This window comes from Chaetura pelagica, unplaced genomic scaffold (assembly GCF_000747805.2).
Source record: "Chaetura pelagica isolate M959 unplaced genomic scaffold, ChaPel_1.0 scaffold79, whole genome shotgun sequence".
NCBI classification, from domain to species: Eukaryota; Metazoa; Chordata; class Aves; order Apodiformes; family Apodidae; genus Chaetura; species Chaetura pelagica.
The window spans coordinates 2985638-2998171 of NW_009969339.1; the positions used below are offsets into that span (position 1 = coordinate 2985638).

General features: G+C 38.8%; 1 protein-coding gene across 1 annotated transcript in view; it reads right to left on the reverse strand.

The window, feature by feature from the left end:
* Window positions 1–12534, reverse strand: part of POLR3B (polymerase (RNA) III (DNA directed) polypeptide B) — a 75114-nt gene that overhangs the window by 4070 nt on the left and 58510 nt on the right. Inside the window, exons 23-25 of the mRNA XM_010005788.1 lie at window positions 8808–8911; window positions 7754–7920; window positions 5397–5510 (exon numbers count right to left, since the gene is read on the reverse strand). Coding sequence (XP_010004090.1) covers window positions 5397–5510; window positions 7754–7920; window positions 8808–8911 — 385 coding nt within the window. The remainder of the gene's footprint in view (window positions 1–5396; window positions 5511–7753; window positions 7921–8807; window positions 8912–12534) is intronic.

Genomic DNA, 12534 nt, shown 5'->3' on the forward strand with positions numbered 1-12534 from the left:
AATGCCTGTCTTCAAAACGGTAGCAGCAATACAGGATCAAAGGATAACAGTTTTCTACAAATAATAGTTGCTGATCATGCAAATGTGTTATTCAAGTTGAAGAAATTCCTCTTTGCTTCTGCACTAGCAAAAATCACAGAATTATTGAGGCTGGAAAAGACCTCTGAGATCATCAAGTTCAACTTACGACCTAACACCACCGCATTGGCATTGGCTAGACCATGGCACTAAGTGCCACGTCCAGTCTTTCCTTAAACACCTCCAGGGATGATGACTCCACCACTTCCATGGCAGTCCATTCCAATGTCTGACCACCCTTTCCGTGTGGAAGTGCTTCCTAATATCCAACCTTAACCTCCCTGATGTAGTTCTGTGAGTAACAACTGCAGCATCAGGCCACAGCTCTTTACCTCACAGAAAGTAGCTGCATGAGTGAAAGCAAAAAGAGACTGAACAGCATTCAAGACAATCTGGATGCAGATTTGGTATTTGTTTATAGTTAGACATTCATTAGAGTTTGCAGCTAGCTAAATGAAACACTATTCAGCAGCTAATGCATGAACCATCAAGCTAATGTTTGAGCTGAACTACAGCTAAGTAAGACTACAGTCTTAAAATAGAACCATTTTCTATCTAAGAGAGAATACTAAAACAAAGCAACAAAGATACTCATTATTTAACTCATTATTTAAATACTACTTTTTTCTTTTTTGTATGTAACACTTATCTAGTTTATCTTTTTCATGTCTGGCAGTTAACAGACAACTTTTTGGACAGTTTAAGTTCCTGGTTCTCTAGTTCCTCAACACAAATTTCTCATTTCTTGGCTGGAAGGACTTCCTGTCCTAACAGGGCTGGAGGAAAGTTTTAATAAAGCAATGTAAAGGTATATGCTAAAGATTTTGAGGTAAAAAGGCAAGGTACAACATATTAGTTAAGCATATTATGACTGTTTAAGCCTTTTTGGACAGTCAAAACTTTTAATATCTTGTTTGTCATACTGCATTTTCTTACAGTATCAGTTCTTCTCTCATGTAGTATCACAGTGAAGTAGTATTTAGGTAGTAAATATTACAGTGAACCGTGAAGCAAAAACTATCTCAAATTCCTGAAGCACTAATATACTGCATGCATTTTATTAAATACTTCTATCTTAGTATATTCCCTGAAGCATGACAGCAAAGAGAAGGAATAAAAAAATGTTACTGGCACTCATAAGAGGCTTTGCTGCTCAGTGAAACACCAAGTTTATGTGCTGTTTCTGATACCAGCAGCAGTGTGTAATCCACCTAGAATTCCCAGAGACAAATCTGGCCCACTGCTTTTGTTTGTATTATTTCAAACAACAAAAATTTTAAGTGTGTGACAAATATTAAAAGGTTTTGCCAATTTGTTGAGACTCAGAGAAAAGGATTTATACCAGCCTTCAACATCTAATAATCTTTTGTAGCCAGTATAAATAATATACCTAATTACCAGACCTAAGTCTCTTCTAAAGATGCAAACAGTATTTATTTGGAACCTAAAAATAATCTGCCTGTAATTCCTGTCCTTTTCATTCATACAACTTTCTATTTTTTCAACTGTTAGGAGAATGAATAGAATTTGTTTACATCCTGATTAAACTTCTGAGGGCCCCCTCCCCAGATGATGGCACCATTACTGTTCAGATGTTGTTCTAAAGCACCAGCCTTCAGGTGAATGCAGTTTCTCTACTGAAGTCCAAAGTGGCCAGTTTTAAAAGCAGATGGGGCCGCCAAAGATACAGGCATTTGCCACAGTGCTAGAAGTGCCCAAGTTCATTTTACCAACTGAATTCTCTAGCATTTGATAATGCACAAGCCTACTTTCAGAAGTTTCAGTAGGTGCTGTTCCACACGATAAAGTGATAAAATAGCTTTATAAATATGAGCCCAAATAAAGCCTCAATCCAATTAAGGGAGGTATAAACCTCTTGAAAATTATGGAATCTCAACTCTATCCCCTTAAGAGCTGATAAGACACAGGTCTTCCAACAGATACAGATTTCTAAGGCATCTGAAATCTTAGAAAAAACCCCCGAACAAAAAAACTCCAACAAAACACAAAAAGCCCCCCAAACAAAAAAAACTCCATATTGAATCTGAAGATCCAGAGTGTCTCACTCCCACTGTCAAAATGATCTAATGAAAAACCAAAACAAATAAACTTTTCCCTCCCTAAAAAGTAGCTTTCTAAACTACCAAACATTTAAATACTGAGATTGGGCCTTTGAAAATGTTTTTCTGTTCTCTATCAGATTTTTCTTCCATCTCACAGGAGTTTGAAAATTCCTCACACCAAAGGTTGTTTACAATGTTGAAACAGTATTTATAAAGCATTTGTGCTTCTTTCCTTTTCTCTCTATACACACACACACACTGGAGCTGTTGCCCTGAGCAACTATTTCCACTCTTTATTCTAAATATAGCATTCTGAAAACAAAGCAGACTCTTGAAAATAAGATTGGGAATATCACTGAAAAGAGATATTCTTCATATTTAAAAAAATTCCTAAATGTGAAATAAAACACAAAGATTCTTTAAATAAAATAAATAAGGCCAAGTGGTTTTCATATTATTTAACTGATGTATCTAGAAACAAAGCATAAAACAATTAACTTCAGTGTTTTTAAGCACATTAAGAATTTATTTGCACTAATTCTGCATTTTCTGGAAGTACAGTGAGTTCAGCTTTACGGTCCTGTTGCTTGTTTCACTGGCCGGGGGGGGGAAATAGGTCAACCCCCATGAGTAAGAGCAGGCCTTGTAAATGTCAGCAGATCACCCCTGTGCCTATTACAGAAAACCAGTGACTAAGTCGAAATGGAGATGTTGGATGAAACACTGATCTCCACGCCTGAAGGAGGAGAATGTACCATGGTTCCACCACCCCAGAGCACCGAGAGGAGCCCTGACCCATGTCACCACACTGCTCCCCTGCAGTACAATAGGAACTGGCATATCTGACAAGTTCAGGAGACACGCAGGTGGCAGCCCTGACAACGTCCATCAGAACAACTATGTGTGCAGAAAGCTTATATTGATCTCTTGTAAGGAAAACTATAAGGAGTTTATCTATGAAAAAGATTTAGCGGGACTGGGTATCTAGGCAACACCATATATAGATCCGTGCTTTAAATATACTGTCCACTACTTATGGCAAAATAAACTAAGTATCGCATCTCATTGAACAAATACAATTCAGAGGGCAACATCCTGACTTTAACAAATACCAACTCAGAGGGCAACATCCTGGTGGCTTGACAAAGAATGCTGCTCTGCAATTCTACTAACTCTTTTTTTTTTTTCAGAACAATATCTACACTCAGTGATGTTCAAGAAACTCCAAGTCTTTTCTGACGTTGTCCAGATGAAACTGTAGCTTTGTTTTGTCAGTTAAAGTACATTTGATATATAATAAAATGCATTTCAAGACAACAGCCAAATAACATGTTGGGAGCTGTTACAGGATTACTTTTAAAAGCAAAAAAACCCAATGTTAGAGGCAATCTACTCTCCGGGAAGTGCAATGGATGATAAAACAATAGTAAGTATGAAAGCTGGCAAAGCAGACTCTCTCAGCAAAGGCGATGGCAGTAACAAAAGTTTAATTAGCTGAGCAGAAAAGAGAAAATTCCTAAAAGACTAGTCAAGAGGCAGCATAAGTTGAACATCCACTAGCTTTTCTGAAAGTCAAATAAAAAGCCCTAACTACATAGTATGATGCCACTGATTGAACAAAGAATTCAAAGAAAGTAAGGGGTGGGGGAAATCACCTTCATCTTTACATGTGAACATTACCTTGACTTGGGATTTAGGTTTCATTTAAATTCAACTTCTCTAAACAGCTGGGAAGTTGGGGTAACGATACAAAAGCAGATCAAGGGATCTGGGTAAGCTAGGAGGTCCAGTAAACCAACTGCATGCACTGTTAGCTAAGACAGTGAGTTTTCATTTTCATGTGAAGCACCAATACCATAACCAACACAGTGAAGAACAGAAAATGGGGCAGAGAGCCCATTACTTGGGAATATCACTTGTCATTTAAGCCAACATCTATGGTAGGAAATAATGATTGTACTACACTTGCTCTTTTTCATCCAAGAATTACAAAAACTTTTTATGATTTCTCTCCCAGGTCAGTCACTGGTATTTACTTCCATGGAGAGTGTGAAACAATTTCAGATATTCCTAGAGAGAGCATGAGGTCAGAAAAGACATAAGAAAAGGAAATATGCAATGAAAAGCAAAAGAGAAAGATACTTCTGTATCAGGTATAGCAGAGACCTGCTCCACTATTCTCTAATAGTATACCCACAGGTGGAAAGTGCACCTGTTGAGAGGACAACTGCTAACTTGTGCAGTCAGGCACACATGAGAAGTGGATCAGCACATGGTAAGAAGCATAAATATAAATTAGGAACTAAAGAATATGAATCATGCTTACTACAGAGAAGGGTAAGGGCATGATAGACATGACCTTGTGCTTACATCTCAAAAAACAGTACAAAAGGGACTGAACATATCTTTAACTGGACAAATAAAAGAGAGATTTATTGTTGAAATCTCTGTAAATTTTGCCACTTATTAGTCTGAAGGTGCTATGCTCTGGCATGGTACTGAATGATAACTATGGGCCAGACTATACAAACCTAAATTCAGTTTTAGAGTTGAATGGAAGAGTCTGCAAGGCAAAGTGCAGTACACCAGGGATGCACATAATTGTAATACTTGTTTGCACTACACTAGGGCCAATGCATTTAGATTAATAGAATCATAGAATTGTTTAGGTTGGAAAAGACCTTTAAGATCATCAAGTCCAACAATTAACCTAAGTTTATCAAGTCCACTGCTAAACCATGTGTCTAAGGCACCGTGTCTACACAACTTTTAAACATATCCAGGAATGGTGACTCCACTCCATTTGCTTTGCCTTGATAAGTGAAGACACGGGCCACATCAATATTAATCTACCAAAGAGCAAAGGATGCTGAAATATTAAAAGAAATGTCTTCACTCTACTCATACTTGATTTTGTAAACACACAAATGTTAAAGAAAAAAAAAGTCCTCCTAAAATACAATAGGAGCAGTCTGACAGGAATGGGCCAGAGTGTGCAGTGAATCAGCAGATGGTATTTTTACTAAATGCTAACAGAAACCTAAGAAGCAAACTCTGTTTTAGACCACATACAGCACACCTGGACATTTAGGTTAACTTCCTGATACAGGCTACTATGAGAGTTTTCAGTCTGTAACAATGTATTAACAGGTAATAGCACTCAAAAGGTAAACAAACTTTGTTTTATACCTGTCTTTCAGCTGGGCACACTTCTGAATGTACACTAAGAATTTTGTGCTTAGTCTGTAACAATACCTGGTGAGCACTGCTCTGGGTCCTCGAGCTCTTGCATGCATTTTATCCAACACCATGTGCTTCAGTTTCTGGTAATACACAGGGCCAAAATAGATATATGCTTCCAAAGGTTCCCTGAAGAGATAAAAACCAAAACAAAACAAATATTCAGAGTTAGCAAATATTTACCTTAAGAGAGACAGAAGTGTTGTTTACAGGACGAATTTGAAACAATTTGGGAATCATGAGACCTAGCAAAATATGTTTGGACTTTCAGGGCAATCAGGCTGAAAACCCCAGAGGGAATCCTTCTGAACACAAGAGCAGTACATTTCCAGCACCACATACTGCTGTATACACCCTAGCAAGGCATAAGCTCCTGAACTCTGGCCATACACTATGCAGAAAAGCCGCTACAGCTACAGGTACTGGTTTCAGCTGGATCACCTAAGTTCCTCCTCTGTGCAGGAGTGTTTAAGCCATGTAATTAGCAACTGTAAATGTCTCAGAGCCTGAAGAGCAATACAAGATAATTTTATTTATGTCCCTTCACTTCACATCATTCACACAGAAAATAAAGTTAAACATGTATGTAAGCATCAATAATAGACATGCAGCATAAATGCTCAAAACATCATTTATTATAGGAGCACTTTAAGGAATTTGCATTTGCCAGGATAGCCTAGCACTGGCACACTATGAGTTCGACCATCTTTCCACCCATTAATTCTCAATGTGCACCACTTTGAAGCACAACACAAGACCTGGACCTCCCCTAGCAGCTGTGCACCAGTGCAGAGCCCCCACAGCACTGCCCAGCAGCTGTTACCCAGGGGACAAAAATTGCTGTCCAGGCTGGCACTGGGGGCTCAGATGAGCAGGATAAAGGGGCTCCTGAGATGGGTGTTTAGATACTTGCATCAGCTTGGGAACATTTGTGAGCAATATGAGGGTGTTGCTACATTCTGTGAGCTGCTAAAGATTTGGCTGACTAAAGATTTATGTGTTCAAAACATCCCTAACTGTAAGAACAGCATAATTGCCTGAAGATGAGAAAGCAATAGTTGAATTCAGTCATTTCCCAGCTACCACCTTCAGCACTAAGAATGACCAGATCTAACACAGACAAACTCAGCACTGAGACTAATTTGTTTTAAAAAAATGTATGTGGAGGGTAAAAACAAGCAGGAGACAATAGTATTGCATCTCCATTCAGACTAATTACTGACATGATGCAGTGTGATTCCAAAAGCTGCCTATTGAAGAAAATAATAAAACTTAACTAGACATTTAGGATTTGCAAACTTCCACATTGTTATGAAATCCGCCTTCAAATTTCCTAACAAGCATTAAGCATGTGAAATTTTCTTGGAAGGATATCAGTATCCCAAAGCAAAATCTCTAATTAGGACACCACAAAGTTGAAGACCAGGGACAAGGGAATTTTAGAGCTAGATGATATTATTCTCCCTGGGAAACATGACTAATCAGATATGTTAAAAGTTACCATGATGTATCAATAGAAAGTGTTTCAAACACCAGCTTACTTGATATATAAGTCATGGAATATGGAGGGGGTAAGGAAAATAAAATCAACTCTCTGAAGCAAATAAAGAAACAACATATGGAACAAATTGTCAGGAAAAGCAATTAAAATAAAAAGTATTAAAAACCATTTGCAAGAGAGACTTAAGCTTCTTCCTTGAGAAGAAGAGGACTGGGAGGATAATAAAAATAGCAGGAAGGTAGGATTAAGATAGGTTTTGGAAGGGCCAGCATGTGGAGCCATACGGCTTATTCCTGGTCCTAAACTATCTTATGTACTTTGAACTCTGTGTCTCAGAAGCCAGTCCGATCAACACAGCAGGAAGTTTGCAGATTAGACTGAATCATTGTGCAATCAAAAGAATTAAAAAAAAGGAAAAAGAGCACACACAAAATATTCCCAAGGAACAGACACCTGCCAAATCCATATTTTACAGTATTATTAAAATCAATATGAATTGCACATTTGATTCCAAGCATATATAAGATTTGTTGCCAACAGAAACTTGAAATTTCTTAGAATCTTTGAGAAAGAAAACCTTGCTTTTACCTTTTTTGTCATGCAACAGAAGTTGAGAGATTTTCATATGTATTACCAGGGCCATTCACATTACAGTCACACAAGTAAGAGTAGTTCTTAGAATGTGGAACCACAAAATACTTCTAAGAAGAAACAAAAGCACACCATTCTTCAGCTTCTTCCCTCTACCTCACAGAGCAGTTTGCAAATAAGAGAAAGTTCCTGAGCTCTGAGACATGAGATTTTTCAGATGTGTCTCAACAGGATTTCCCCACTCCTCTGAAATGTCTAAATCTGTACAGCAGATTCTTACCCAGTGATACCAGATGTTACATAGTCCTTCCCTAGGTAGTTATAACCATGGCGAATAAGATCTTCACACACATCCTTAACTTTACTGCCTCCAAAAGCTGTTCCGTAGTGAAATCTGCCATCGAGGACCCCAGCCTTTCCAGCCAGGAGTTCAATTAACTTTCCTACCTGTGCGAAGAAAAGCAGAGTTAAGAGCCTGCTCACTCCAATTGCTGGATTGGTCACAGTGTAAGTTAGCCAGGTAAAGTGTCTGAGATGGCAGCCTGGGTTATTACATGCAATGGGAAGACAGAAAGAAGCCCAAGAACAGGGAGGCTTCTCCCTATTCACAATCCCTGTGTGAAGGGGTAAAAAACCAGACACATCACAGGCTCTGGGAATGCTTTTAAGGTCCACAGTGAGGCAGCCCTCTTTTTTTACAGTTGTCTGGAAAATGAGCAGGATCCAGAGTGGCCTTCTGCTCTGGAAGACAGCCTCAGAGACTGATATTTTACTGTACAGCAGGACAAACAGAAGGGAAGAAGCTAACAAAGAAAAGAGGATCAGAAGCTGTATGAAATAACTGGTGGAGGTCCCCCATAAAGGCCAGGCTGTGATGTATTTAGGGTGAGTCTGCAGCAGAGGTGCAAGACTTGCACCAGTTCCAGGGAGGTGTGTGTAATGTAAGAAGTTATATAGGTCTAGAAATATTGACACTCCTCTTCAACTTCCACCTCACAGTCTGCCTTAGCTGGTTAGGGAAGGATGAGCAAGCGTGAGAAATTTTCAAACAGAAAGGGTGCCAGTGAGGTATTTGACTGCTTTCCTATTAGCTTGACACAGACCAAAATGAGAATTATGCACAAACAGCCCTCATCCCTACTCCTTTTACACCAAGATGCTTCAAAATATGGAAAGCAGAGGGCAGGATACTGAAGGGAAAGAAAGCAGAGAATGACTGGATAATATTTTCAGTGAAACTACGTTTCAAAGTGGTTTTTTGTTTCTCCTGGCTAATCTACTTCACTTTTCCTATGGGGGGACACCGTCTCTGTAATCGTAAGAAAGCCACTAACCGTCATACGTGATGGGAAGCCATGAGGGTTCATTATGATATCTGGACAGATTCCTGTATCACAAAATGGCATGTCTTCCTGAGGAACAATCAGTCCACACACCCCTGCAGAAGAGAAAACATTTCAATTCACAAGCAGCAAACCACCAGCAGGGCTGACACTTATCACCAGATTTTCTTTAGTGTTTTCCTCCTCCTCTCTTTCTCATGGATCACTTTTTACCCAGATTCATTACCATGACCAGTGCTCACAACCTGCAGGATAGAAGACAGCCCTTGTGATAGGACTGGCAAAATTAGCATACCCTTACATAATGCTCCCAGTGATTTGTGAGTTAGCAAATTAGGGAAGAAAGCTTTAAATTCAGTTTTCAGAGGCAACCAGAAACTTCTGACCAGTCAGACTGGAACATCTCATGGGAGACCTAGTTTTTAACGCTGATGCTATAATTTCCTGCAAAAATAATAATTAAGAAACTGGGCTTCTTACAGTATCTCTTTGGACAAACATAATTATTATTGATTCGAGATTTCTTAATTAACCATGTATTTGCTAAATACCGTGAATGAAAAGAAATTAAGTCAGGACTTTGACAGGAACTCAGCTAAAATAAGTATGGGAAAATAATGATAATAATAAACCAAACAAAAACCCAAGGATTTTTCCAGTACAATTCATTTGCTGAAGAAAGATTGCTTTTGTTTAATTACCAAGTACATTTCACTCCTCAGACTGCTTATATTTTGTCAGTCCCTGAACAAAAACTGTACCTTTAAAAGTTTTGGAATATTTTTTTCAGTTTCTATCAGTATTCAATGTAAACCAAACAAAACTCCCCAAACTCTAAAACTATTTAGGAAAGATTAAACAAACATGAAAATTAATTTAAATAGTCCACCATACATCTCAGATTTTTCCTTCTGGCTCTTAACAACTGTTTCTGTCTTGAATTCTGCAAATCAAAATACTGCAACTATAAATGACTCAGAGATCTAGCATTCAAATTCAGGTGCTAAAATGCAGCTGCTTAAGCTTACACTCCTTTGAACCAAAGCTACTGTTTTAGTTGGACAATTTCTTCCAGAAGCCCTTAGAGCTGAAAAAGCCTGCAAGCTATTTGAGATCAGCCTGCTGCAACTGCCAGAGCACACTTTGGGAACCGTCCTAGAGCAGAGGGGGCTCCTGGAAGACTGAGGGTGCTGGTTACGTCCCTAAAAAGGCATCCTCCAACCAGCCAGTTCACAGGGGGATATTGGCGTCTGCTCAGGAGGGAGCTCCTCTTCCACTGTCCAAGCAAGACAGGGATAGGTGTATGGGACAGTAGTTAATAGAATGGGAATGGTAAGTGTGGGGGAAGGGAGCAGAAAAAACCCAACAATTGGAGCGTCTGGGGCAGGGGGGGAAGGTGGTGTTGTTTATAGTTTTTAAACCTATTGAAACTAATTTTCATTGTTCTATTATGATAAATCAGTAACACCCTCCTACCCCTCCTTGCCAAGCAGCAATCATGTGCTGAAAATGAAAAAAAAACAAAACCCAAACAACCCACTGTGTCTCGTGTACACAACTTGTTTATCCTAAAGTTGTATAAATAAATACTTTATTATATATGTTTTACAGCACGTATCTTTTGCCTTCTTTGCATTTACTTCTGAGAAAGCATTAAGTTGCATCTGAACGTCACGGCACCTGTAAGCCAAAAATTAAATCTTAGCTAACTTAAAATTACTTTAGGCTCTGAAAACCTTTTATATGCCAAGCTGGTTCCCATAGCAGACAGCCACTGTGTTGTTTGTTTTGTGTGAAAGTGAATGATAAAAGATCCATGAAATCGACACAGAAAGGCAGAACAGCAGAAAGAACTGAGGGCTCTCCATCATAGCGGCTTCTACCCTCCGCTGACTTGTATAACAATGGGACCTACACACCCAACTGCAGATCTAACACAGCTGTGCATTTCATTAGATGAAGAGCACTAGTGACACAAGTAAATAATTAACTTATTCTGGTCCGCTGACTGTGGTTATGAGACCAGTCATAGCTGACAGATTTTAATACAAGTTAACACAAAGACAGCATAATGAGCTTAGAAGTTAAAAACAAAATATTTAGACAGAATCCAGCAATGTGAAGCTCACTGGGTCATTTATAAAGTTTCCGCTTTGCAGAAGGGGGGAAAAAAAAAAGAAAAAAGAGAAAGCTATAAAACCTCAATTCTAAGCTTCTGTATCTTAAGAAGTCGCTGAGTATCTAAAAGATCTATAGCATGCCCATGTGTATTTAGAGAAGAGGAAAGAAAGAAGCTTCTTCCTCCCCTGTATTTTAAGAGAGTTTATTCCTTCTCATAAAAGACTGTTAAAAAAGCTGCAAGACACCTTTCCTATGCACAACGCAACTTCTAAGAGCAAGCAACTGCAATTAATTTCTAAATGAAAACCTGATTTTATTTTGCAGTTGCTTGCCTTCAGAAGCTCTTTAAGAGATGAACACTCGCAGGTCTGCACTGTAAGCTCCTGAATTTGCTGCTCTTTTTCATCCCCCATCACCGAGCCAGGGTTTGCAGCAGAGCAGTAAAGGGCAAGCCTAGTGGTTCTGCATTGCCGATTCAAGTGAATTAATCCATGTGAGTGGAATTATCACTGCAACTAGCTAAGGAAACAGTAAAGGAGAAAAGAAGAGGCTAGATTTAAGACAGCTTCAGGTTCCAAGTGTTGCCCTTTCCCAGAACTGCATTGCACAACTGAGCTGCCTGACTGCTCCCCATCCAATATTCATAAATAGGACACACTCAAACTAGGAGCTAACTGCTCTGGCTCTCACAACAAGTTTTTAAGATTTCCTTATTGTTATGGATTTAGACACCACATGAAAACCATTCCCCAGCATTCACCTACGGGACACAAAATAATTTGGTTTCATTCACTTCCCTTCTCACAATTTTATATGCTGCATCTGAAATTTAGCAATAGAATTCAGCCTAAATACTACAGTGTGATGGGCCTGAATCTTCTCTTACCTATGCCTATGTAGTTCTCGTCTGAGACCAGAAACAAACTAACAACTAACAAGAAAAGGCTGCAGACAAGACAAAAACAATTATTTTTTTTAAAATTAGATGTTTTAATGTAGACTAACAAGAGACCTGTTATGCTTGAGCAAGAAAGCATCCAGCAGCTTGCTGAATCTCATTTCTTTTCAACTGAAAACTAAATTGGATTCTAGAAAACAACTTTGAATATCAATTTCACAATGTTACCTTAAATTGCTAACAAATTCTTTTAAGATATCCCTGTCTCTTTCTCAAACAAACAAACAAGTGGATTAATAAGCATGGTAGTTTAGTGCAAGGATAACAGTTTAAATCAGAATAAACTTAAATCAGACATCAGTGGTTTACCATGCAAGTATAAAACAGCCATAGGCAGTGTTTTTCAATGCTATTGTATGCCAGCCAATAAATGACAGCCCTCTGACTATGCATGATGGCCCCCATCCTCACACGCTATCTGCATCGATCTGAACAGCATCTCAACACCCCTGTCCCTCCACAAGGCCCTGAGAGAGCATAAAGATCCCCTCACCCAAAACATACTTTTGTCCTTTAAGAGCTTCTTTTCCTGAACAGGATAAATTCAGCTTTCCAGAATGGATATATTTTATGTGGGTGCTTTTACAGTTTGCTGACAAACATGAACATACACAGATCTGTAAAACAGCAGTTCAGCAG